This window comes from Delphinapterus leucas, chromosome 5, assembly GCF_059928025.1.
Source record: "Delphinapterus leucas isolate spDelLeu-1000000601 "Yukka" chromosome 5, BTC_Dleu_Yukka2, whole genome shotgun sequence".
Taxonomy (NCBI): domain Eukaryota; kingdom Metazoa; phylum Chordata; class Mammalia; order Artiodactyla; family Monodontidae; genus Delphinapterus; species Delphinapterus leucas.
In genome coordinates, this window is record NC_143133.1 from 120,870,877 (window position 1) to 120,898,803 (window position 27,927).

Below are 27,927 nucleotides of genomic sequence, written 5' to 3' on the forward strand. Positions count from 1 at the left end.
CTTGATGAACTATTTCCTTCCCCATATTAGGGAAGTTTTCAACTATAATTTCTTCAAATATTTTCTCATTCCCTTTCTTTTTCTCTTCTTCTGTGGGACCCCTATAATTCGAATGTTGGTGCGTTTAATATTGCCCCAGAGATCTCTGAGACTGTCCTCAGTTCTTTTCATTCTTTTTTTGTTTATTCTGCCCTGCAGTAGTTATTTCCACTATTTTATCTTCCAGGTCACTTATCCGTTCTTCTGCCTCCGTTATTCTGCTATTGATCCCTTCTAGAGAATTTTTAATTTCATTTATTGTGTTGTTCATGATTGCTTGTTTGCTCTTTAGTTCTTCTAGGTCCTTGTTAAACGTTTCTTGTATTTTCTCCATTCTCTTTCCGAGATTTTGGATCATCTTTACTATCATTTTTCTGAATTGTTTTTCAGGTAGACTCCCTATTTCCTCTTCATTTGTTAGGCCTGGTGGGTTTTTACCTTGCTCCTTCATCTGCTGTATGCTTCTCTGTCTTCTCATTTTGCTTAAATTACTGTCTCCTTTTCGCAGGGTGCACGTTCGTAGTTCCCTTTGTTTTTTGTGTTTGCCCCCACTGGCTAAGGTTGTTTCAGTGGGTTGTGTAGGCTTCCTGGTGGAGGTGACTGGTGCCTGTGTTCAGGTGGATGAGGCTGGATCTTGTCTTTCTGGTGGGCAGGACCACGTCTGGTGGTGTGTTTTGGGGTGTCTGTGACCTTATTATGATTTTAGGAAGCCTCTCTGCTAGTGGGTGGGGTTGTGTTCCTGTCTTGCTGATTGTTTGGCATAGGGTGTCCGGCACTGTAGCTTGCTGGTCGTTGAGTGGAGAGGGTCTTGGCGTTGACATGGAGATCTCTGGAAGATTTTCGCTGTTTGATATTATGTGGAGCTGGGAGGCTTCTGGTGGACCAGTGTCCTGAAGTTGGCTCTCCCACGTCAGAGGCACAGTTCAGACGCCTGGCTGGAGCACCAAGAGCCTGTCTTCCACATGGCTCAGAATAAAAGGGAGAAAAAAAGAAAGAAAAAGAAAATTTAAAAAAAGTTATTAAAATGGAAAACAAAAAAGAATTATTAAAAATATTTTTTAAGTAATTAAAAAGAAAGAAAGAACAACCAAACCAAAAAACAAATCCCCCAGTGATAAGTGCTGAAAACTATACTAAAAAAAAAAAAATTACGGACAGATCCCGAGGACAAATGGTAAAAGCAAAGCTATACAGACAAAATCACACACAGAAGCATACTCATACACACTCACAAAAAGAGAAAAAGGGGGGAAAAATATATTGTTTCTCCCAAAGTCCACCTCCTCAATTTGTGATGATTCATTTTCTCTTCAGGTATTCCACAGATGCAGGTACATCAAGTTGATTGTGGGGATTTAATCCGCTGGTCCTGAGGCTGGAGGGAGATATTTCCCTTTCTCTTCTTTGTTCGCAGAGCTCCTAGGAATCAGCTTTGGGTTGGCCCTCCCTCTGAGTGTAGTTCGCCTGAGGGCGTCTGTTCTTTGCTCAGACAGGACGGGGTTAAAGGAGCAGCTGATTCGGGGGCTCTGGCTCACTCCATCCGGGGGGAGGGAGGGGTATGCATGCAGGGTGAGCCTGCGGTGGCAGAGGCCAGGGTGACGTTGCACCAGCCTGAGGCGCCGTGTGTTCTGCTGGGGAAGTTGTCCCTGGATCCCGGGACCCTGGCAGTGGCGGGCTGCACAGGCTCCCGGGAGGGGAGGTGTGGATAGTGACCTGTGCTTGCACACAGGCTTCTTGGTGGCGGCAGCAGCAGCCTTAGCGTCTCATGCCCGTCTCTGGGGTCCGCGCTGATAGCCGTGGCTCGCGCCCGTCTCTGGAGCTCCTTTAAGCGGTGCTCTGAATCCCCTCTCCTCGCGCACCAGGAAACAAAGAGGGAAGGAAAAGTCTCTTGCCTCTTTGGCAGCTCCATACCTTTTCCCAGACTCCCTCCCGGCTAGCCGTGGCACACTAACCCCTTCAGGCGGTGTTCACACAGCCAATCCCAGTCTTCTCCCTGGGATCCGACCTCCGAAGCCTGAGCCTCAGCTCCCAGCCCCCACCCGCCCCGGCGAGGGAGGAGACAAGCCTCTCGGGCTGGTGAGTGCTGGTTGGCACCGATCCTCTGTGCAGGAATCTCTCCGCTTTGCCCTCCGCACCCCTGTGGGTGCGCTCTCCTCCGTGGCTCTGAAGCTTCCCCCCTCTGCCTCCCGCAGTCTCCGCCCGCGAAGGGGCTTCCTAGTGTGTGGAAACCTTTCCTCCTTCACAGCTCCCTCCCACTGGTGCAGGTCCCGTCCCTATTCTTTTGTCTCTCTTTATTCTTTTTTCTTTTGCCCTACCCAGGTACGTGGGAAGTTTCTTGCCTTTGGGAGTTCTGAGGTCTTCTGCCAGCGTTCAGTAGGTGTTCTGTAGGAGTTGTTCCACATGTAGATGTATTTCTGATGTATTTGTGGGGAGGAAGGTGATCTCCACGTTTTACTCTTCCACCATCTTGAAGCTCCTCCCATGTCTTATAGTTTTCTGCATACAGGTCTTTTGTCTCCTTAGGTAGGTTTATTACTAGGTATTTTATTCTTTTTGTTGCAATGGTAAATGGGAATGTTTCCTTAATTTCACTTTCAGATTTTTCATCATTAGTGTATCTTGCAGGATTTTTTAAGGATTAAAGATAACAACAGAGTATTATCAAAGTATAGTGGCTGCTGCACAGTGGTGCTCAATTAATATAGGGAATTAAGGTTTCTTCATTTTATTTGGAAGAAGGATTACAGATAGGGAGAACTAAAAACATTATCTAAGGAAGTGTTAATTGGAGAAGTGAGTTTTATAGACTAAGAAAAGCCTCTAAGCAAAAATAAAAACTTTTTGTGATATCTGAATGCATGGTAATAAAAAAATCGTAATTTTACCCCCTCTTTACACCTTTTCTGCAATGTTATTGCATTATAGCTTGGATATAGGAGGATGTAGCCTTAGAATTAGGCTACTTGGTCAAAATTATACTAGAATAACTGGTAACAGTTAAATTAGATATGAAGCTAAAGCATGTAGAAACAAATGAAAATCTTAAAATTAGACTTCTTTCTGTATCCTACCACATCAGACTCATTTGGTAATCATTATCCTCAGTTTTAATATTTTTTATGTTGAGTTCTGTATTTAAATAATCAGTTTAAGTCCATGGCATAATGTTAGGTGCTGTATGCATGCTATTCCATTATGTGCAAATATCAGTTCTTGAAAAGTATCTTCTGTATTTGAAAGAGACACAGAAAGGACAAAAGTTATGGATGGTATTCATCAGTCTATCTTTATAGTCCCATCCATTCAGTTAATATTATCGAACTATGATAATATGTGTTAAAAGTGTGGTTAAGCTGATTATTTCCTTCTCAAAATTACTACCACCATGACTCTTAGCCTTTGTCGGTATATTTTCTTTATACTTTATAGTTTTTGTAGAAAGAGATAGAAAGGCTTCTAGTTGTACAAGATGGATTGAATCCATGCTTATGTCATAGCTTCCTCCCTCTATTAGTTTGCTAGGACTGTCATAACTAAGTACCACAGACTGAGTGGCATAAAGAAAATAAATTTATTTTCTCACAGTTCTGGAGGCTAGATGTCTGAGATTAAGATGCTGGCAGTGATGTTTTTCTGAGGTCTCTCTCCTTGGTTTGTAAATCACTGTCTTCATCCCATGGTCTTTCCTCTGCATGCTCACATCTTTGCCCAAATTTTCTCTTTTCATAAAGACACCAGTCACACTAAATTAAGGCCCATTCTAAAGACCTCATTTTAAATTAATGACCTCTTTAAAGGCCTTATCTCCAAATTCAGTTACATTCTGAGATACTGGGATATTGACCACTTATAAGTATGGACTTTAAATGGTTTCTGATTAAAATGCACAAACGTATAATATTTATATATTTCTATATTTAATACACACATATTTAATATACACATAAATTTGAGGCAGTCACAAAAATTTGAACTCTGAATAAAAATTCAGATGAATTTAATAACTGCTGATTTTTTTTAAGATAGAAAAATGGTTTTGTGGTTATGTTAAGCGTCCCTTATTTTTTAGAGATACATCCCGAAGTATTCACTGATGAAATTATGTGATTTAGACTTGCCTCTGCATCATTAGAGTGAGAATTGGGGAGGCTGGGAGAATTGGGGAGGCTGTGTTTCTTTATTGTGCATGAGAATCTTCTATGAGGATTAGAAAACATATATGGACGCGAGTTGAGGATTATTGACCTTGGGTGATGTGTATGTGGAAATTTCTTGTACTATTCTCTCCATTATTTTTTTGTTTTTAATTTTTCATAATTAAAAGTAAAGGCAGGAACGAAATGGAGAGTTTAAGTAAAAGCTTATATACAGAATGGGGAGAAAGTTCTAGGCAGCTTTCCCACTCACCTAAATTGTCAGCCAGACTTGAGAAAAGACTGACCTTTGGGGGCCTGCTAATACAAAGGCTGAGTTGTGATTCTATCACAACATAATTAAGTACAATAGATTTCAAGTTGCTTCTGTTCTTTTTTTTTAAGATTTTTTTTTTTTTTGATGTGGACCATTTTAAAAGTCTTTACTGAATTTCTTACAATATTGCTTCTGTTTTTATGTTTTGGTGTTTTGGCTGCAAGGCATATGGGATCTTAGCTCCCTGATCAGAGATCGAACACGGACCCCCTGCAGTGGAAGGCAAAGTCTTAACCACTGGACCACCAGGGAAGTTCCTCAGGTCACATCTATTCTACTGTGAAATTTTCAATCAGATTTTTTTAGGGACTCACTCTTACGTCTGAATGAAGAGCAAGGGCTCACCAGACAGACATTTGAGGAAACCCTCCAATGTGAAACACTAAAACAAACAAACAAAAAGGCAACATCAATGAAACTCGAAGGAAACAGATAATAGAACAAAATTATAAATAATTAAAATTATATCCACAGAAACATGGAGGATAATGCACGTGTGAATAAAGAAGATTTAGAGAATAAGAAAGATAATTTGAGAATTAAAAATGTGATTACAGAATTTAAATGATAGAACGTGAGCTGAAAGAAATACCTGGCAGCCTGGTGTCACTATTGTCCTTACTGATGTGAAGGGGACTCTGAAACTCTACGGAAAAATGGCAGTTACGGAACCAGTGGAAAGTGACTGTACCTGGATGAGGCCCAGCAGTGTGAGTTTTAAACTGTTTTAGGGCCTCAGTCCTGACTGCACATTAGCATTAGCCAGGAAGCTTTTAATTCCTGCACACCATCTGATCAAATGAATGATTATACCCTAGTTTTTAAAGACAGGCCCATTTTTATTAGCTTGCACATGAAAAAATGCCATAAACAACATGCCTCAATAATCTTTAACTTCTGTTCCCAAGGTAGGATACTTTCAAGATCTGGGCCTTATGCCTTAAGATGGATGTGCTTAGCAAAAAAAGCTGTAGTAGTGACCCCTTTTTGGCTGAAGTGTGTTTCTTTATTGTGCATGAGAATCTTCTATGAGGCTTGGTCAAAGTGCAGATTCCTGGGCCCAGCAAGATTCTAATTCACCATATCTCATGAGACACTGGGAGGCCATGTACTTAATAGGTTGGTATCAATGCAGGTGTTTTGTTGATCACAATGTGGAAAAGCAGGATAAATATTACGGCATTTTCAGCCTGTGCCTCGGGTTTGGTCTTTGTAAAGTCTTTTTATCTTCTTTATATTGTCATAAACAGAAACCTGCCTTTCAGTGGTCAGTGTCTCACAATCCTATTTTGGAGCTTATTTTTAATTGGCTTATTAAATCCTAAGTCTAACTTTTTAGAAGTAAGGACCTGATTTTACTGCTCTATCTTATTTAATGAAGCAAAGTTCAGTAATATTAGGAACTATGGAAAAACAGAAGAAAAGGAATAGGAAGTGTTCATTGAAGGGGTCAAGATTTCATTTCGTCTTTTATGCAAAATAGTTCTCAAGACTAAGTATATTCACTTATCTCATTATTCACACTTAGTCTTTTCCCTATGCTCCATAGTAATGACCACTTAGACAACTGTTGAAAACAGTAGGAAAGTAGTCCCTGTTTGTCAGTAGCTAATAATTGTTTATCATGCCTTCCTATACAGAGAGAAGATAGATATAGCATATCTGAAAAGTTCAAGAAAACAGATTACCATCATGTATTTGAATATCCGTATTTCTGTATTTGATACATATTTCATAGGTTTATATAAACACAGAATTATGCAGAAGTTTCTTTTCTTCTAAATGTAACTATCTACAAGTTCATAGATAAAAAACAATCTTAAATGCATGACCAAAGTGAATCTTTTCTATCAGCTATCAAATAATTGTGTAAATTTGTTCATTTGATACAACATAGCATGGACTTTGCATAAATTTTTAGAATATAATTTATTTATAAGAAGAGGTATTTCTGTATAAGAATTTCTCCTAAAGAATTGTTCAAATTATTATTTTTTATTATAATTATAGGTATTTTACTATAATTAGAAATGGATAATGCTCTTATTTGGGGGCACATTAGTTCCCAGAGGAGCGTATCTCTAAAATCGTTGTATGGTCAGTGAAAATACAATGCATGCATTCATCCATTCTTCTGACAAGTATTTACTGAGCACCTACTATGCCCCAGCTACTCTTCTATACTCTAAAGATACAGCAGCCAACAAAACAAAACAAAAAAACAACTGCCCTCTTGGAGCTTATAACATTGCAGGAAATCATATTTTGGATAGTAAAAAACAATAAGGTTGAAAAATAGGTAGGAGAGGGGACAGGAATTGTTTGGGGGAGGCAGTGAAATTTTATGTTGGGTGGCCTGGAAATGACTCATTGAGAAGGTAACGTTGAGTAGTGAACTGACTGAATTGAAAGAGTGAGCCCTGGAGCTATCTAGGAGAACATTCCAAGCAAAGAGAATGGTAAGTGCAAAGGTTTTGAGGTGGATATATGACTGATCTTTTTAGGAAACAGAGTGAATGAGTGGAGAGAGTAGTAGGATAGGTGGTTAGAGTGGTAATAGTGTGTCTGGGGGTGAAATTCATTTCATATTAAGGACCTTGGTTTTTTGCCAGAAGTGAGATTGGAAGCCATTGGATGGGTTCGAGAAGGGGAGTGGTGCAGTCTGACCAAGGGTTTTATCTGGATCCATCACTAGTTTCTGTGTTGGAAACAGACTGAAATGGGCAATGGTGGAAGCAAGGGAGGCAGTTAGGAAGATTTCACAATAATCCGGGTAAGAGATCGTGGCTTGGATCAGAGTATTTGTGGAGGTGGAGCGACATGGTTGGATTTGCCTATATTGTTATGATATAGTTGATAGGATTTGCTGATAAAATTTCATTATACATCCAAGTTATAAGCCAGGTATTTAATTCATAAATTAAGGAATAATTCTTTCAACTATAGAAAAGTAGGGGAGATATTATATGAAGCAGAAGATTTAAATTTATCTTTTTTATACTATGAAAGGTACTTTATCAAGGTAGTTAAAATATTTGATGATGACTAAATAGTACTTCTATATATATATTTACATTTTATTAGCAAGATAATTAAAACCCAATCCCAATGTTTACTGAATTAATTTTTATCTGTTATAAAATATCTAGTTAAAAGCTTAATGTCTTACATCTAATATTTGTAGTTAAAATAAAATATATCCTAAAGCTTATTTGTTGGAAACAAAGCAGTCTACTGATTAACAGAAACTTGAAAAGACAGTAAAATATTTTTTAGAGATGAGCTGGTTGTATAAAGTTAAATGGGAGAAATATAGAAACTACTTTTATTCATTGTAGTGTCTAAATCACATGAAGAACTAGATAATTTTTTTCTGAGCTCTATCAGTAGGGGGCAGCAAAGTTTCAAGTAGTGTGTTTTCGGGTTCCTGGGAGGCTTTGCTAAGGAAAATTTCCTTTTTTTTTTTTTGTTTTTGTTGTTGTTGCCGTTGCTCTTAAGAAGTTTGTTCTGGCTTGCTTTTTAATGAAGTGCTTTGGTAATATCACTTAAAAGCGCTGTAGCTTTTGTTCAGATATTTAGCCAACTGTTCCCTTAGGCGCTATACATGCTTTCTTAATGAGAGTATGTATTTTTTTCTTTCTGTAATTTAGGGAGTACCAGGGCAAGGAAAATACGACATTAAAAGTCAATTTCAGAAGAATGAAACTATGTCATCAAACGTAAATCATGCATCACCTGCTTTTCTTTCTCAATCCCGGGTAATGTTCTACAGTTATTTCACATTTAGTGTATAATAGGTATAATGCAATGCCAGCAACAAATCCAGTGGTGTTACGGAGATTATAAAAAGAAATGGTATTTAAGCAAATTAGGAATAGATGCAGCCTGGGCAAATCATTTTGCCAGAAATGTGGGTAAAAGGAAATGACTTAAGATTACACTATTAACAATAATATGCAGAGATGAATATTCAAATTGAAATTATTTATTAAACGTTGTCTGCTAAGCAAATTTGCTTACGTGGAAGTTCAGTTTAGCTTATAAGAGATTTTAGTCTGGGTTTTAAAATATACTAATGAATATGTGAAGTGTTGACGTGTAATCTATGAGGACATTCATATCTTTTGGAGAAGGTTCTGAAGGCTCTCTGGAGCCTAGCTGTAAATTATATCTAAAACTGCCACTGGGGCCTTTATTAGTGATGTGGGAGTCTATTTCACAGGAATCTTGTTCTCCAAGGTCTATATTGAGGGGACTTGAAGGTATCTAAGATATTCCTAAGGCAAGAACATTATAATACTAGCAAACCTTTATGTCACAGTGGCCAGATCAAGTCGTTGTGATATTTAACCAATTGTACTATGTAAAACTCAGATTATCTTATTTAACTTGGGAAGGTTATTAACCTTCAGATGACTACAGCGGGCTATTTTAGTTTCATTGTACTTAAGAGGCAACTCCTTGGAGACAAATAGATAGATTGCAGGTATATTTTGGAGACACGGTTAACGTGACTTTTAAATGGGTTAGATGTTGTGGTGAGGGACTAGGAAGAATCAGGAATGAACAGCAGGTTTCTGCCTTGAGCAACTTGATAGTACTTAAGGTACTACACAGAATGGATGTGAGGGAATGGGATATCGTGTGTGTGCCCTTGATTTTAAAAATACCATTTTTACAACTAGAACTCTCAGTTTTTATGCTATTCCTGTTCATCTGATATACAGTCCTAATGTGACATTACTTAGCACCAATTATAATATTTTAAATATATTTTCAGAAATGAAAAAGAATATGATATCAATTTTGCTTAAGAGGACCATGAAGAAAAGAATCATTGTTCTGGGGTGAAAGATATGGAGGAGTTAAAACCAACAGGACTGCCTGCTAGGGGTAGTGTTAGTGTTTAGCTGAATATGAATAGATTTATTAATGATTATGATTGAAAAAGCAATAATGAAATTAACAAGGTGGACTTAGAACACAATTTTTGATTTATAGGATTAAAGACATGTTATGTTATTGGGATACTTATTTTAGTCTTGACTTAAGGAGTTGTCTGGTATTTTATTTAAATGCATTGAATTTTCTTATGTCTTCAACTATTAATTTTTAAAACATAAGATTTCCTTTATAATAATGGTTCTCAACTCTTGCTGCATATTAGACTATTTGGGGAAATTTTAATACATTCTGATACGCAGTTGCTTTCTTTCCTCTCTCCCAGAGATTGATTCAACTGGTCCAGAATAGGACCCAGGCACCAATACTTTTTTTAACTCCTCAAGTAATTCTGTATGCAGCCAGGGTTGAGTATTACCATTTAAAAACATTGACTCAGCATTTAAATAATAAAATAGTATTTAAGAAGGCTTTGGAAATGTTCCTACATGAAAGGAGGCTAAAAGCAATATCTGAGCCTAGACTCGGTTATGTATTATAGGGGAAAAATGCAATAGAATTATAATTAGATCAACTGACAGATTTGGAATATGAATGGTACATTAGATAAAAGTCATATCATTGATACATTTAAGAAAATACATGTAAGAAAATATCCCTATTTTTAATAAATACACACTAAAGTATTTAGGGGTAAAGGGCCACAACACACATAACTTTCCATTAAATGGTTCTATATATATGCGTGTTGTGTGTGTGTGTGTGTGTGTGTGTGTGTATGTGTGTGTGTGTAGAGAGACAGAGAGAGGGAGGAATGGACATACAGAGAGAAAGACAGAAATAGAGTGGGCAAATGAAAACAGTGAATGGCATAACATGTTAGCAGGTGCATCTGGGTAATCATTGCACAGGTATTTTCTGCATTATTTTTATTCATAAATTTGAATGTTCCAAATTTTAAATTAATTCTAAATAAAAAACTTAAAAAAATAGATTATTCAATGCTATATTTCATAAGATTTCATAATTTACATATAGATACATGTATATTTAATATCAATCAGTCAAATATTATAAATTTATAATAAGTAAGCTTATTATAAGTTTATAAAATCATAACTTTAATATAAGTTAAAGTGGATTTATATACCACTTGAATCTAAGATTTTTTTCTTAAGGTAGCTAATGGTATCGTTGAGTTAATTGAATATATATGTTGAGGAACTTTGTCAATTTGTGTAATTTTATTACATAGAAGAAACCATGTTAGATCATGTAGTTTTTCTTTATTATCTTGCAGAATATTTTAAATATGAAGATTGTCCACACACTATCATCTGAATCTCATATTGAGATGATTTCCTTTGAAAAGTCTTTCTGGCTTAGCGAGGTACATAATGCATTACTGTATTAATGTATAGATGATTTTTCTAAAAGTGTATATTTTATGTTTTGATAGATATCTTTACTCATCTACATTTTCTTCACTCCATTAAGAAATAAACTCCAGATGTTATATTACTAAGAAAGCAGCTTTTAACTCACAAAATATCAAAACGTACCATAGTTTCTTACTGGCATATTTTCTTGTTCTTCACTAGAGGTTTTTCCCTATGAAATCAATCACCCCAGCTCCTGGTGCATATAATGAATCTCGAACTGCTTTCAAGCCCTTGAAGAAAACACCAGGACTGAAAAATACCTCATTTGGTCAAAGTGCTACTCAATTCACACAAGACTCTAGGACAGAGAAAATTCCAGGTTAGCAATGAATTCATATGTATCTACTCTTTAGCTTTATGCAACTTAATATTCTTCAAATGGTTGCACCAGAAAGTAGGGAGGAAAGTACAATTTTCTGTTCTATGGGTGGTGTTGTCATTTTAAGTCAACATTTTTTTAAGCATTGACTCTACACTAAACACAGATAAAAATAATGTACAGTTTTAGTAAGATTTTAATTTAACTTGTCACATCTCTTAGTTGTAATTTTCTATTGTTTTCCTTTTTTCAATAAATTTCCTAATTTTCCCTTGGTAGGTGAACATATATGTAAATTATGTGGTCACTGCCAGTAATATAACTTATGATATTCAGTTTTGTTAAAATTTTATTTTGGAGATGTCCAATCACATGTTCTAGTATTCTCAGTGGGTATTCCAGTATACAGTGGATAATCTAAAACTATAACACAAAAATAACATATAATGACTAACACATTGCTGATGTATAACAAACTCAGTGGCTTAAAAAAACAGACTTTTTCCATCATATCCCATTAATCTGTGGGACTGCTAAAAGGCAGAGTTCAGATGGGACTGTTACTCAGAGTGCATGCATAGCTCAAGCATTGCTACCCCAGGGTAGTTGGTCTTTTCACCTGGTAGCTCAGGGCTCCATGAGACCTGGCAGGAAGCTGCAAGGCTTCTTATGACCTACCCTCAGAAATTCCAGGACATCACTTTCTGTTAGTCAATCAAGTGGCACAGGGTAGCCTATATTGAAAAGAAGGACATGAAACTTCATCTTTCAATGACAGGGGTAGCAAGGAATTTGTGGCCATCTTTAATCTGCTATAGATTACCCTCTGGCTACAAAATATTTTCATTTTTCCTACATGCCTTCTCAAGGCCTCCAAAGTCTCAGGCAACTATGGTATAATCTTAAAGACAAGGATCTTGTTATCTAAGTCAGGTGTAGGTGCAGGTGGGGATTCTTGGGTGTGGTCCTTCAGATCATCTTGTATATCTCCCTTCTCTATCAGAAGAGCTGTGAAGTACAGATACAAGTTATCTCACCCATATATTCAACACATAGTGGTGGGAGAGAGATAGGATAATAATACTAGAAACTCCTATCCAAAAAAGAGAGAAAACTGGAGGCCCACAATATTACCAAATCAAACTTGGGTCCACTTGCCCGTGTGCAGTAGAGCCAATCTACTGACACAGTGTTGTGGTGAAGAAAAGTGCAGCATTTACTGCAGGGCACCAAGCAAGGAGTCCAGGTAGCTAGTGCTCAAAAGGCCCAAACTCCCCAATGGCTTTCAGGGAAAGGTTTTTAAAGACAGGGTGAGGGAGGGGAATTGTGGGGTGCGTGATCAGCTCATGGACATTCTTCTGATGGGTTAGTTGTGAGGTAATCGGGAGTCAACATCACCAACCTTCTGTTTCCAGCTGCTCTGGGGTCTACCTGTTTGTGGGCAGCATACAGTTAACTTCTTCCACCTGGTGGAGGTTTCAGTATCTGCAAAACAGCTCAAAGGACATGGCTTAGAATGTTATCTATAGCCTTTGAGGAGGAACTAAAAGTGCTTGACTTTGTTTAATGGCTAAAGTATTATTATTTTGTCTTGCTTGACTGTTTTCCTTTCTTTCTGCATTTTCTCCCTTCTCTGATTAAATTTATTCTTTGGAACTTGTGGAGGGCCTAGGAGGCTAGTTTTCTACAGATAAGAGACAGGCAGAGGGCATTGGGTGAGGGTATCTGTCCTGAGAAGGCCCCATGGGGTCCTGCTCAGTGACAATAGAAGTCACAGGCCTATAGCAATTCTGAAGTCCAAGGTGGCATATGTTGCCATTTTCTTAGTTAGGGCTCAGTTGGGCTCCCTGGGAGTAAGATTTCCTGTGGTGCTTTGTTTTACCTTTTAGGCTCTTGGTTTCATCCTTTGAAACATCCTTCCTCTTCTATAAGAAATAGGCTGTGTTTTCAGCTTTCTCAACCTGCTTCCTGCCCAGGGAGATCCGGGATCTATGAGCCACTTTTCATTTTGCACTGTTGTTGTTTGTTTCATTCCAGGTTGGTTCATTCCTTATTAAAACTTTGTAGGTTTATTATTTTAATTTATAATCAAATACACTGGACAAAAGCCAAGCTCACATGTACTTCTTAGAAAAACCTTTGTCTACTTTGGGTCACCTTTAGTGTTGCTGTGTTTCTGTACTCTTAGATTCTTAGGAGCACTATTGCACTATTGTTTTAGCTTAGAGGGTCTATGACATATGGCCTTAAAATTCCTAGATGTTCTTTTCTGTAACTGAGCGATTCTATGAGATACCATCTTAAATCTTTTTGAGGTCTTAACAAAGGTCTTACAGCTAAACCCTGGATTTGGTCTCGGGGCGTTTCTTGCTTTGAGAGCTTTTTGCTGTGTGGAGAGACTGGGGATGAAAAACAATTTACTTTCAAACTCAGAAAATACTGGTTTCATTTTATTTCCTATAAATTCTCCTTGAAAACTGAGCAGTTTTAGCTTATCTCTTTCTAACTATACCTTCTCACACACAGCTAAAAGCAACTAGTTGGCACTTTTGATATTTAACCTAGACATTTCCTGAGCTAGAATCCACTATTTTATTAGGTGTTTTCTTCACTATTCCAAGTATTAGTTTTGCCAAAATTTCTGCCATTACAGAATACAAATTATCTTTTCTCCAACCTCCATAACATTTTTATCACTCTCTTTAAGCCATTACCAACTGTCTCCTCAAGGCCATTTCTCTAAGTCTTGAGTTGTTTCAGCTTCTGGCCCATTGCCTGATCCCAAACCATTGCTCCAAGTTTTGACACGGTAATTTTTCCTTATAGTAATGCTGTACTCATGGTATAAAATTATTTACTATTTATGCCATTGAGAGGTTGAGTATTATTCTTCTACATCTTCAATCTTGGCTAGTCTGGTGGCTTTCTTCTCCAATAGCATGCAGTGGAAGTGATATTCTAGCACTTCTCAGGCAAATTCATAAGCTTAACAGCATATACCTGGGCCTATAGAAACAATTGATTTTGGAGACCTGAGCTTCTAGATAGAAATCTGGCTAGTTTAAGACTGCCATTCTGGAGAGGTCTTATATAGGTGCTAGGCACTACCCCAGATGAGCCTAGCTCAGTAGTGTTTATCATGAATCTGAAATACAAATTATTTCAAAATATCAATTTATTCAGTGACCCAACTGCCTTAAGTTTGGGCCTTGTTTTCAATTTGATGGTCTAATGTATTACAAATAAAGTTTTATAAATTCCCCAAAGGTTATTTTATTTTTAAAGGATAAAGTTTAATTATGATGACCTCTAAAATCTAATCCTGATCTTACATATTTTAAGAATTAGTGAGAATGGCCTTCTTGTGTTTTCTTTTTCCCGTGTAGGTATTAGTGTACAGTAATGACTTAGACTCACAAATCAGTCATAGAACAGATTCAACCACCTAATATATGGCTCAGAGCTGTGGCAGGTTACTGTTCGTAGGCATCCTAAGCTGTCTAACTCTGGGGTTCCTGGGCATTGCTACACTTAATAACTGGAAAACGAACACAAAAAACCTCTAATGTAAGTGAATTATAACGATCAGGGTGGCTTTTCAAATCAGAACCTTAACAAGGTAGTACCTGAAATGTGCACACCTTGAGGTCCCTATATTTAAGTACTTAAGCTCACTTGTCACAATGTTATGTTGTCCTCTCATGCCGGAAGAGAGGCAAATCTAAGATATTTGTATTTTAAGTCCCTTAAATGGTGGCCCAAATAGTTTTCATTATGCTCTCTATTTATATTTTTCCCAAGCATTATCAGTGGAGGAATGTTGGAAGACGTCAGAAATAAGATGTATTATTGGCATTTAGGTTTTCTGAGAGTTGGGATGACAGACTTTTGGGGAATAGACTTTAGAACTAGAATATTTGAAAAACTGGGAAGAATTTGTGGGCAGCTTCTTTGAGAAAAACCTTACATGTATCAGGAGTACAGAGGATTTGACTGCGTAGAATGACTTGATCACTTTTAAACCAGAAGGAACCTAAAGTATCATCTAGCCTCATGCCCACTTGTTTGTTACCTGCCTGCAGTGAGAAGGGAGATTGCACCAGAATGTAAATCCACACAATGCTTCCTTCATGGAGAAAGACTAGTTATAAAATGTTTAGTGAGTCAATTTACATTTAGTTGTAAGCTCCTTTTATTGTAGACTGTTCTTGGACGGGCAGCAGTTCACAGATCACATTTTGAGTAGCACTGATCTAGTCAATTCCTATTATCTGCAGACAGGAACTTGAAGCCCAGAAAAACAAATGAGATTTAAGTGATGGTTCATACCTATTTAGTTGCAGATCTAATTTAGTAGATTCCAGATAACATGAGTACAACCAAATCAGGTGTTCTTTCAAGTATTTGATATTGCATTTTATGAATATTGCTGCTCACTGGAACTGATTTCTTGAAAATACTGAACTATAAAACATGTATAAATATTTGTTTCAAATATTTGAATGTCTTGATAAAAACTTTTATCAATGGCAAAGAAAGTTGTTTGTATTATTTTGAATGAATAAAAAGAAATGTTATTCACTCAGATTGTCACTGTAGAAAATATTCCTGGTTATAAATGTACACTAAAGGGTAAAAGGCAAAAATTAAAATAACTAAATACTATGATAGGAAGATTGGGTGATAGCTGATTTTTTTCTGTTCCAAATTGATTTTTAATGTTGTTACATCAAGATTTCAATACTTTTTGGCATCAAGAATTTCCCTCCTGCCCTCCTCCCTCCCTCCCTCCCTCCCTTCCTTCCTTCCTTCCTTCTTTACTGAATATAATTTACACAATAGAAATAATTTTAAGTGTACATTTTGATGAGTGTTGGTAAATGTACATAGATAATCACCACTATTTAATCAAGTTTTAGAACACTTCCATCATTCTTAAAACGTTCTCTCAGGACTTCCCTGGTGGTGCAGTGGTAAAGAATCCACCTGCCAATGCAGGGGATGTGGGTTTGAGCCCTGGTCCGGGAATATCCCACATGCCGCGGAGCAGCTAAGCCCTTGTGCCACAACTACTGAGCCTGCGCTCTAGAGCCCATGAGCCACAACTACTGAGCCTGCATGCCACAACTACTGAAGCCCCCATGCCTAGAGCCTGTGCTCTGCAGCAGGAGAAGCCACTACAATGAGAAGCCTGTGTACCGCGACCAAGAGTAGCTCCCACTCGCCACAACTAGAGAAAGCACGCAAGTGGCAGCAAAGACTGAACGCAGCCAAAAATAAAAATAAAAATAATAAATTTATTAAAAAATAAAATAAAATGTCATCGCCATACCCAAGGTCATCTAGGTTTCAAAAAAAAAAAAGTTCCTCATGACCTTCTGCAGTTAATCTCTACCCCCACTCTTGGCCCTAAGTAACTGTCAGTGTTTCTATGATTTTGCATTTTCTGGAATTTTATATAAATGGAATTACACATTATTTAGGATTTTGTGTTTGTCATCTTTCACTTAGCATGATGTTTTTGAGGTTCATTCATGTTGTTGCATTTATTTTTTCTTTTTATTATTGAGTATTATTCCATTGTTTGGGTGTAGCACATTTTGTTTATCTGTTCACCAGCTAATGGACATTTGGGTTGTTTTTATTTCTCTTGCGGAAATAACTAGGAGTAGGATTTCTGGGTCATATGGTAAGTATATGTTTAACTTTATAAGAATTTGACAAATTGTTTTTCAGAATGGCAAAGCACTTTGCATTCCTGCCAGCAATACATGAGAATTCTTTCTAAAAAATTACTTCATTTATAGTTACTCAGTTTATAAATAAGCCATAAAAAACAATGAAATTTTGCCATTTGCATCAATATGGATGACTTTTGGATGTCATCCATATGATCCATTTGCATCATCCATATTGATCCATTTGCATCAATATGGATGGACTTTGAGGGTATTTTGATAAGTGAAATAAGTCAAACAGAGAAAGACAAATTGTGTGATATCACTTATATATGGAATCTACAAAATACAACAAACTAGTGAATAAACAAAAAGAAGCAGACTCACAGATATAGAGAACAAACTAGTGGTTACCAGGGAGGAGGGGGAAGCGGGGAAGAGAAATACAAGGGCGGGGAAAAGTAAAAGGGTTATTTTGGGATTATATGAAATCATGGGTGTAAAACTTTTGAAAATGATAAAGCACTATAGAAGTTAAAGGATCTTTCATTCAATAAATAAAGTAAAATAAATAATAAAGTTACTCAGTTTAAAAGAATTAAAAGTGTTTCTTACATATGATATTCTTCATAATTCTAGGTCCTGGGTTTTATAATATCCAAAACAATACTTTAATTGACAACTTTAGCAATACCTGCTTGAAGAAACAAAAGAAAAGTGCATTTGGTTCTTCTGTTCCTCAGTCTCTCTTCCTGGTTCAGAAAGTTTTTCCTACTCCTGGGCCTGCTGGCTATAAGGTAATATGTGGATACCAAAATTATATTACTTATATCTATTACCAAGAATTTAGGGTTTACAGGATTACATGTGATATATATACCTCATTATTATAAACCATACTATTATTATTGAAATTATTTACATATGGTCATTTATGGCATAAGAACAAAAATTAATTTGGTTCACAGCTATGTTTGTAATTTCTTTTTTAAAAGTAGATCTTATTCTTTATCTCTTTGGAGATCTCACATATAGTTCTTTAAATATTTATCTTCATTTTATGATTGGGCCACTATATTCTGAAAGTAAATTTAGGCTTCCTTTAATTTAGGGCTTCTTTAAATGCTCTCTGCAGTTTTATAATTTTTATGTTGACGTCTTACACATCTTTATTAGATTTATCCCTCAGTATTTGATGTGCTTTTTTTTTTTGTACATGAGTGTTCATAGCTTTATTCATATAGTTCATATAAAGTTCATAAAACTTTATTTGTAATAATAGAGCTGAAAACAACCCAAATGTCCATTAATCAATGAATGGATAAACAAACTGTGATATACTCATATTTAACAAGAATTAGTACATCCAGCCCTCTCAGAATAATTAGGAGGAATGAAATAAACTGACAAAAAAGAGTGGATAGTACATTATTCAATTTTTTTTTAACATCTTTATTGGGGTATAATTGCTTTACAATGGTATGTTAGTTTCTGCTTTATAACAAAGTGAATCAGTTATACATATGTTCCCATATCTCTTCCCTCTTGTGTCTCCCTCCCTCCCTCCCACCCTCCCTATCCCGCCCCTCCAGGCTGTCACAAAGCACCGAGATGATCTCCCTGTCCTGTGCGGCTGCTTCCCACTAGCTATCTACCTTATGTTTGGTAGTGTATATATGTTCATGCCTCTCTCTCGCTTTGTCACAACTCACCCTTCCCCCTTCCCATATCCTCAAGTCCGTTCTCTAGTAGGTCTGTGTCTTTATTCCTGTCTTACCCCTAGGTTCTTCATGACATTTTTTTCCCTTAAATTCCATATATATGTGTTAGCATACGGTACTTGTCTTTCTCTTTCTGACTTACTTCACTCTGTATGACAGACTCTAGGTCTATCCACCTCATTACAAATAGCTCAATTTCGTTTCTTTTTATGGCTGAGTAATATTCCGTTGTATATATGTGCCACATCTTCTTTATCCATTCATCCAATGATGGGCACTTAGGTTGTTTCCATCTCCGGGCTATTGTAAATAGAGCTGCAATGAACATTTTGGTACATGACTCCTTTTGAATTATGATTTTCTCAGGGTATATGCCCAGTCGTGGGATTGCTGGGTCATATGGAAGTTCTATTTGTAGTTTTTTAAGGAACATCCATACTGTTCTCCATAGTGGCTGTACCAATTCACATTCCCACCGGCAGTGCAAGAGTGTTCCCTTTTTTCCGCACCCTCTCCAGCATTTATTGTTTCTAGATTTTTTGATGATGGCCATTCTGACTGGTGTGAGATGATATCTCATCGTAGTTTTGATTTGCATTTCTCTAATGATTAATGATGTTGAGCATTCTTTCAAGTGTTTGTTGGCAGTCTGTATATCTTCTTTAGAGAAATGTCTATTTAGGTCTTCTGCCCAATTTTGGATTGGGTTTTTTGTTTTTTTGTTATTGAGCTGCATGAGCTGCTTGTAAATTTCGGAAATTAATCCTTTGTCAGTTGCTTCATTTGCAAATATTTTCTCCCATTCTGTGGGTTGTCTTTTGGTCTGGTTTATGGTTTCCTTTCCTGTGCAAAGGCTTTGAAGTTTCATTAGATCACATTTGTTTATTTTTTTTTTATTTCCATTTCTCTAGGAGGTGGGTCAAAAAGGATCTTGCTGTGATTTATGTCATAGAGTGTTCTGCCTATGTTTTCCTCTAAGAGTTTCATAGTTTCTGTCCTTACATTTAGGTCCTTAATCCATTTTGAGCTTATTTTTGTGTATGGTGTTAGGGAGTGATCTAATCTCATACTTTTACATGTACCTGTCCAGTTTTCCCAGGACCACTTATTGAAGAGGCTGTCCTTTCTCCACTGTACATTCCTGTCTCCTTTATCAAAGATAAGGTGACCATATGTGCATGGGTTTATCTCTGGGCTTTCTACTCTGTTCCATTGATCTATCTTTCTGTTTTTGTGTCAGTACCATACTGTCTTGATTACTGTAGCTTTGTAGTATAGGCTGAAGTCAGGGAGCCTGATTCCTCCAGCTCCGTTTTTTGTTCTCAAGATTGCTTTGGCTATTCGGCGTCTTTTGTGTTTCCATACAAATATTGAAATTTTTTCTTCTAGTTCTGTGAAAAAACTAGTTCTAGTTTGATAGCGATTGCATTGAATCTGTAGATTGCTTTGGGTAGTAGAGTCACTTTCACAATGTTGATTCTTCCAATCCAATAACATGGTATATCTCTCCATCTATTTGTATCATCTCTAATTTCTTTCAGCAGTGTCTTATAATTTTCTGCATACAGGTCTTTTGTCTCCTTAGGTAGGTTTATTCCTAGATATTTTATTCTTTTTGTTGCAGTGGTAAATGGGAGTGTTTTCTTGATTTCACTTTCAGGGTTTTCATCATTAGTGTATAGGAATGCCAGAGATTTCTATGCATTAATTTTGTATCCTGCAACTTTACCACATTCATTGATTAGCTCTAGTAGTTTTCTCGTAGCATCTTTAGGATGCTCTATGTATAGTATCATGTCATCTGCAAACAGTGACAGCTTTACTTCTTCTTTTCCGATTTGGATTCCTTTTATTTCCTTTTCTTCTCTGGTTGCTGTGGCTAAAACTTCCAAAACTATGTTGAATAAGAGTGGTGAGAGTGGGCAACTTTGTCTTGTTCCTGATCTTAGTGGAAATGCTTTCAGTTTTTCATCATTGACGATGATGTTGGCTGTGGGTTTGTCCTATATGGCCTTTATTATGTTGAGGAAAGTTCCCTCTATGCCTACTTTCTGCCGGGTTTTTATCATAAATGGGTGTTGAATTTTGTCAAAAGCTTTCCCTGCATCTATTGAGATGATCATATGGTTTTTCTCCAGTTTGTTAATATGGTGTATCACATTGATTGATTTGTGTATATTGAAGAATCCTTGCATTCCTGGAATAAACCCCACTTGATCATGGTGTATGATCCTTTTAATGTGGTGTTGGATTCTGTTTGCTAGTATTTTGTTGAGGATTTTTGCATCTATGTTCATCAGTGATATTGGCCTGTAGTTTTCTTTCTTTGTGACATCCTTGTCTGGTTTTGGTATCAGGGTGATGGTGGCCTTGTAGAATGAATTTGGGAGTGTTCTGCCCTCTACTATATTTTGGAAGAGTTTGAGAAGGATAGGTGTTAGCTCTTCTCTAAATGTTTGATAGAATTCGCCTGTGAAGCCATCTGGTCCTGGGGTTTTGTTTGTTGGAAGATTTTTAATCACAGTTTCAATTTCAGTGCTTGTGGTTGGTCTGTTCATACTTTCTATTTCTTCCTGATTCAGTCGTGGCAGTTTGTGCATTTCTAAGAATTTGTCCATTTCTTCCAGGGTGTCCATTTTATTGGCATAGAGTTGCTTGTAGTAATCTCTCATGATCTTTTGTATTTCTGCAGTGTCAGTTGTTACTTCTCCTTTTTCATTTCTAATTCTATTGATTTGAGTCTTCTCCCTTTTTTTCTTGATGAGTCTGGCTAATGGTTTGTCAATATTGTTTATCTTCTCAAAGAACCAGCTTTTAGTTTTATTGATCTTTACTATCGTTTCCTTCATTTCTTTTTCATTTTTTTCTGATCTGATTTTTATGATTTCTTTCCTTCTGCTAACTTTGGGGTTTTTTTGTTCTTCTTTCTCTAATTGCTTTAGGTGCAAGTTTAGGTCGTTTATTCGAGATGTTTCCAGTTTCTTAAGGTGGGCTTGTATTGCTATAAACTTCCCTCTTAGAACTGCTTTTGCTGCATCCCATAGGTTTTGGGTCATCAAGTCTCCATTGTCATTTGTTTCTAGGTATTTTTTTTTATTTCCTCTTTGATTTCTTCAGTGACCACTTCGTTATTAAGTAGTGTATTGTTTAGCCTCCATGTGTTTGTATTTTTTACAGATCTTTTCCTGTAATTGATATCTAGTCTCACAGCATTGTGGTTGGAAAAGATACTTGATACAATTTCAATTTTCTTAAATTTAACAAGGCTTGATTTGTGACTCAAGATATGATCTATCCTGGAGAATGTTCCATGAGCCCTTGAGTAAAATGTGTATTCTGTTGTTTTTGGATGGAGTGTCCTATAAATATCAATTAAGTCCATCTTGTTTAATGTATCATTTAAAGCTTGTGTTTCCTTATTTTTTTTCATTTTGAGTGATCTATCCATTGGTGAAAGTGGGGTGTTAAAGTCCCGTACTATGAGTATATTACTGTCGATTTTCCCTTTTATGGCTGTTAGTATTTGCCTTATGTATTGACGTGCTCCTATGTTGGGTGCATAAATATTTACAATTGCTATATCTTCTTCTTGGATCGATCCCTTGATCATTATGTAGTGTCCTTCTTTGTCTCTTCTAATAGTCTTTATTTTAAAGTCTATTTTGTCTGATATGAGAATTGCTACTCCACCTTTCTTTTGATTTCCATTTGCATGGAATATCTTTTTCCATCCCCTTACTTTCAGTCTGTATGTGTCTCTAGGTCTGAAATGGGTCTCTTGTAGACAGCATATATATGGGTCTTGTTTTTGCATCCATTCAGCCAATCTGTGTCTTTTGGTGGGAGCATTTAGTCCATTTACATTTAAGGTAATTATCAATATGTATGTTCCTATTCCCATTTTCTAAATTGTTTTGGGTTCATTATTGTAGGTCTTTTCCTCCTCTTGTGTTTCTTGCCTAGAGAAGTTCCTTTAGCATTTGTTGTAAAGCTGCTTTGGTGGTGCTGAACTCTCGCAGCTTTTGCTTGTCTGTAAAGTTTTAATTTCTCCATTAAATCTGAATGAGATCCTTGCTGGGTAGAGTAATCTTGGTTGCAGGTTTTTCTCCTTCATCAGTTTAAATATGTCCTGCCAGTCCCTTCTGGCTTGCAGAGTTTCTGCTGAAAGGTCAGCTGTTAACCTTATGGGGATTCCCTTGTGTGTTATTTGTTGTTTTTCCCTTGCTGCTTTTAATATGCTTTCTTTGTATTTAATTTTTGACAGTTTGATTAATATGTGTCTTGGCGTATTTCTCCTTGGATTTATCCTGTATGGGACTCTCTGTGGTTTCCTGGACTTGATGAACTATTTCCTTTCCCATATTAGGGAAATTTTCAATTATAATCTCTTCAAATATTTTCTCAGTCCTTTTCTTTTTCTCTTCTTCTTCTGGAACCCCTATAATTCGAATGTTGGTACGTTTAATGGTGTCCCAGAGGTCTCTGAGACTGTCCTCAGTTCTTTTCATGCTTCTTTCTTTATTCTGCTCTGCAGTAGTTATTTCCACTATTTTATCTTCCAGGTCACTTATCCGTTCTTCTGCCTCAGTTATTCTGCTATTGATCCCATCTAGAGTATTTTTCATTTCATTTATTGTATTGTTCATCATTGTTTGTTTCATCTTTAGTTCTTCTAGGTCCTTGTTAAATGTTTCTTGCATTTCGTCTATTCTATTTCCAAGATTTTGGATCATCTTTACTATCATTATTCTGAATTCTTTTTCAGGTAGACTGCCTATTTCCTCTTCATTTTTTACGTCTGGTGGGTTTTTATCTTGCTCCCTCATCTGCTGTGTGTTTTTCTGTCTTCTCATTTTGCTTATCTTGCTGTGTTTGGGGTCTCCTTTTTGCAGGCTGCAGGTTTGTAGTTCCTGTTGGTTTTGGTGTCTGTCCCCAGTGGCTAAGGTTGGTTCAGTGGGTTGTGTAGGCTTCCTGGTGGAGGGGACTAGTGCCTGTGTTGTGGTGGATGAGGCTGGATCTTGTCTTTCTGGTGGGCAGGACCATGTCTGGTGGTGTGTTTTGGAGTGTCTGTGGACTTATTATGATTTTAGGCAGCCTCTCTGCTAATGGGTGGGGTTGTGTTCCTGTTTTGCTAGTTGTTTGGCATAGGGTGTCCAGCACTGTAGCCTGCTGATCATTGAGTGAAGCTGGGTGCTGGCGTTGAGATGGAGATCTCTGGGACATTTTCGCCATTTGATATTATGTGGAGCTGGGAAGTCTCTTGTTGACCAGTGTCCTGAAGTTGGCTCTCCCACCTCAGAGGCACAGCACTGACTCCAGGCTGCAGCACCAGGAGCCTTTCATCCACACGACTCAGGATAAAAGGGAGAAAAAGTAGAGAGAAAGAATTAGTAGAAGAAAGAAAGAAAGAAAAAAGAAAGGAAGGAAAGGAAGGAAGGAAGGATGGATGGAAGGAAGAAAGAAAGAAAGAAGAAAAGAAGGAAAGAAAGAAAGAAAGCATGGAGGGAGGGAAGGAGGGATGGTGGGAGGAAGGAAGGAAGGTAGGAAGGAGGGAAGGAAAGAATAAAGAAAGAAAGAAGATAAAGTAAAATAAAGTTTTTAAATTAAAAAATAATTATTAAGCAAAAAAATTAGAAAAAAAATCAAAAAAACGGACAGATAGAACCTTAAGACAAATGGCGGAAGCAAAGCTATACAGACAATCTCATACAGAAGCATACACATACACACACAAAGAGGAAAAGGGGGAAAAATCATAAATCTTGCTCTCAAAGTCCACCTCCTCAGTTTGGGATGATTCGTTGTCTAAAGGAGGGAAGGAAGGAAGGAAAGAAAGAAAAAGAAAGAAAGAAAGAAAAGATAAAGTAAAATAAAATAAAGTTATTAAAATTAAAATTAATTATTAAGAAAACAAAAAACCGACGGATAGAACCCTAGGACAAATGGTGGAAGCAAAGCTATACAGACAAAATCTCATACAGAAGCATACACATACACACTCACAAAAAGAGGAGAAGGGTAAAAAATCATAAATCTTGCTCTCAAAGTCCACCTCCTCAATTTGGGATGATTCGTTGTCTATTCATGTATTCCACAGTTGCAGGGTACATCAAGTTGATTGTGGAGCTTTAATCCGCTGCTTCTGAGGCTGCTGGGAGAGATTTCCCTTTCTCTTCTTTGTTCTCACAGCTCGCAGTGGTTCAGCTTTGGATTTGGCCCTGCCTCTGCGTGTAGGTCGCTGGAGGGCATCTGTTTTTCGCTCAGACAGGATGGGTTTAAAGGAGCCGCTGATTCGGGGGCTCTGGCTCACTCAGGCCGGGGGGAGGGAGGGGCACGGAGTGTGGGGCGAGCCTGCAGCGGCAGAGGCTGGCGTGACGTTGCACCAGCCTGAGGCTCGCCGTGCATTCTCCTGGGGAAGTTGTCCCTGGATCCCAGGAACCTGGCAGTGGCGGGCTGCACAGGCTCCCCGGAAGGGAGGTGTGGATAGTGACCTGTCCTCACACACAGACTTCTTGGTGGCGGCAGCAGCAGCCTTACCGTCTCTGTGGTCCACGCTTTTAGCCGCAGCTCGCGCCCGTCACTGGAGCTCCTTTAAGCAGCGCTCTTAATCACCTCTCCTCGCGTACTAGGAAACAGAGGGAAGAAAAAGTCTCTTGCCTCTTCGGCAGCTCCAGACCTTTTCCCGGACTCCCTCCCAGCTAGCCGTGGTGCACTAACCCCTTCAGGCTGTGTTCACGCCACCAACCTGAGTCCCCTCCCTGCGCTCTGACCAAAGCCCAAGCCTCAGCTCACAGCCCCGCCCGCCCCAGCAGGTGAGCAGACAAGCCTCTCAGGCTGGTGAGTGCCGGTCGGCACCGATCCTCTGTGCAGGAATCTCCCCGCTTTGCCCTCCGCACCCCTGTTGCTGTGCTCTCCTCCGCGGCCCCGAAGCTCCCCCCCTCTGCCACCCGCAGTCTCTGCCTGCGAAGGGGCTTCCTAGTGTGTGGAAACCTTTCCTATTTCACAGCTCCCTCCCACTGGTGCAGGTGCCGTCCCTATTCTTTTGTCTCTGTTTGTTCTTTTGCCCTACCCAGGTACGTGGGGAGTTTCTTGCCTTTTGGGAGTTCTGAGGTCTTCTGCCAGCGTTCAGTAGGTGTTCTGTAGGAATTGTTCCACGTGTAGATGTATTTCTGGTGTATCTGTGGGGAGGAAGGTGATCTCCGCGTCTTACTCTTCCGCCATCTTCCCTTTGTCCACCTTTGATGTTTTTTAATGCTATCAAAATGTTATCTTTTAAATATTTTCATTGTTTAGCTTTCTTTTATTGGTGTAAAGAAATATAATAGTCTTTATTAAAGATTTGCTTTACCAATGATTCATACTTCTTGCTAAATTCAATGATTAGTCCTACTAATTTATTATTAGTTTTAAAAAAAATTTCCTCAAGTGATTTTATGCCATCCGTGAATGGCAGTTTCTTTTTTTCTCAATTAGTTTCGTCTTTTATATATATATTTTTTTGCTTACTGAATTTGTGCCTCCCAGAACAAGGCTCAAGAATGTTCATAGGAATTAAATATATCCAGAACCCAATAAGGTAACATTCACAGAGTGTAGCATTCAATAAAAAAAAAAATTACTAGGTATGCAAAGGAGCAGGAAAGTATCAATAGAGAGGCCCAGAAGTTATACAGATGACAAAATTAGTAGAAAGTACATTAAACAGTTATTATAACTATATTCTATATGTTCAAGAAGGTAGAAGAAGCATTGAGCATATTAAGTAGAACAATAGCACAAATAGAAAGGCCCAAATTAAAGTTCTAGAGATGGGCAGTATTGATATAATGTATGAAAAAATGTACACTAGTTAGCGGCAGATTAGTTCAGACTAAAAAATTAGTTAACCTCAAGACAGTAATAGAAAATGTTAATATCTCAAACGAAGTACAGTGAGAAAAAAAGACAAAAAAAGAATCAGTGAACTATGGGACAGTTTGAGGTGGCTTAAATGTGTAACTGGAATCCTTGAAAGAAAGAGTGAGGGGACACAAAAAATAATTTTAAGAAATAAGGCTGAAAATTTCCAAACTTCAGTGAGAACTAGAAACACATATTCATGAAGCTCAACAAACCCATAGCACAAAAGACATCAAGGAAACTATGCCAAGGCAAATTATAATCAAATTGAATAAAATGGCAAAAAAGAAAAAAATTCTTAAAAGCAGCCAGAGGAAAAGTATACATGACATTAAGAGGGATGAAGTTTAAAATGACAGTACATTTCATGTTGGAAGTGATGCAAGTCAGAAGACAGCAGTGCAACATCTTTAAAGTATTGAAAGAAAACAGTTGTCAACGTATAATTCTGCAGGCTCAAATATCTTTCAAAAATGAAAACAAACTGAAAAGCTTTTCTAAAAACTTCTATTTATAAAATGAATAAGTCATGGGGATGTAATGTACAGCATGGTGACTATAGTTAATAATACTGTATTGACTATTTGAAAGGTGCTAAGAGAGTAAATCTAAAAAGTTCTCATTTCAAGAAAAAAATCTTTGTGGTGATGGGTGTTAACCTGACATTGTGGTAATCATTTTGTGATATGTATAAGTATCGAATCATTATTATGTTGCATACCTGAAACTAATATAATATTGTAAGTCATTTCTACCTCCATAAAAAAGAAGACCTTTTCATATATATAAAAGCTGAAATATTTATCTGCAGAAGACCTACAGTGTAAGAAATGTTAAGGGAAGTCCTCCAGGCAGAGAAAAATGTTACCAGATGGAATCTGGATCTGTATAAAGTAATGCAGAGTATCAAAGGTAACCATGTGGGTAAATATAAAAGGGTTTGTTTGATTTCTCATTTCATGGAAAGCCAAACATTTTACATGTGTTTGATTGCTGACAATTTATCTTTACAGAAAGTAATGGAAGCCAAGAGAGGAACTTCTGTTCTCTTATTTTAAAGTTTAGAATTGTCAAAGAAGAGATTCTGGACATTGTTAGACACATACAAGAAATGTAGAAAATCCCTATTTCAAAATGATCAGCGGAAAACAAGAAACATTCCTGAGATCAGAGATTATATGAGTAAGAAGGTTACTCACATAATTATTATAGCCTAACAGGTTGACAGGAAGCCACTCTCATGAGTAAAATTCTGACAGTGCAGCTGGCTACACATTAAACCTTTTAGAGTTCAGATTTTAAAAGGACATCTTAATGTTTGTGTATATAATTATTCATTCTTTCTCATTTCTGAAGAATTTGAGAAAGCTTAAGAGAATGAATATATAGAAAAGTTAAAGTAGCTAACAATTCGGGTGGAAAATATAGAAAGAATAGATAGGTAGATAATCTATAGA

The 27,927-nt window shown here is 37.3% G+C and overlaps 1 protein-coding gene across 1 annotated transcript in view; it reads left to right on the top strand.

Annotated features, from left to right (window-relative positions):
- The window catches only part of STPG2 (sperm tail PG-rich repeat containing 2), a 529,587-nt gene that overhangs the window by 86,723 nt on the left and 414,937 nt on the right, over positions 1–27,927 (top strand). The window contains 3 exon segments of the mRNA XM_089911325.1: positions 8,160–8,267; positions 11,013–11,172; positions 17,490–17,647. Of these exon segments, the coding sequence (XP_089767451.1) occupies positions 8,160–8,267; positions 11,013–11,172; positions 17,490–17,647 (426 nt within the window).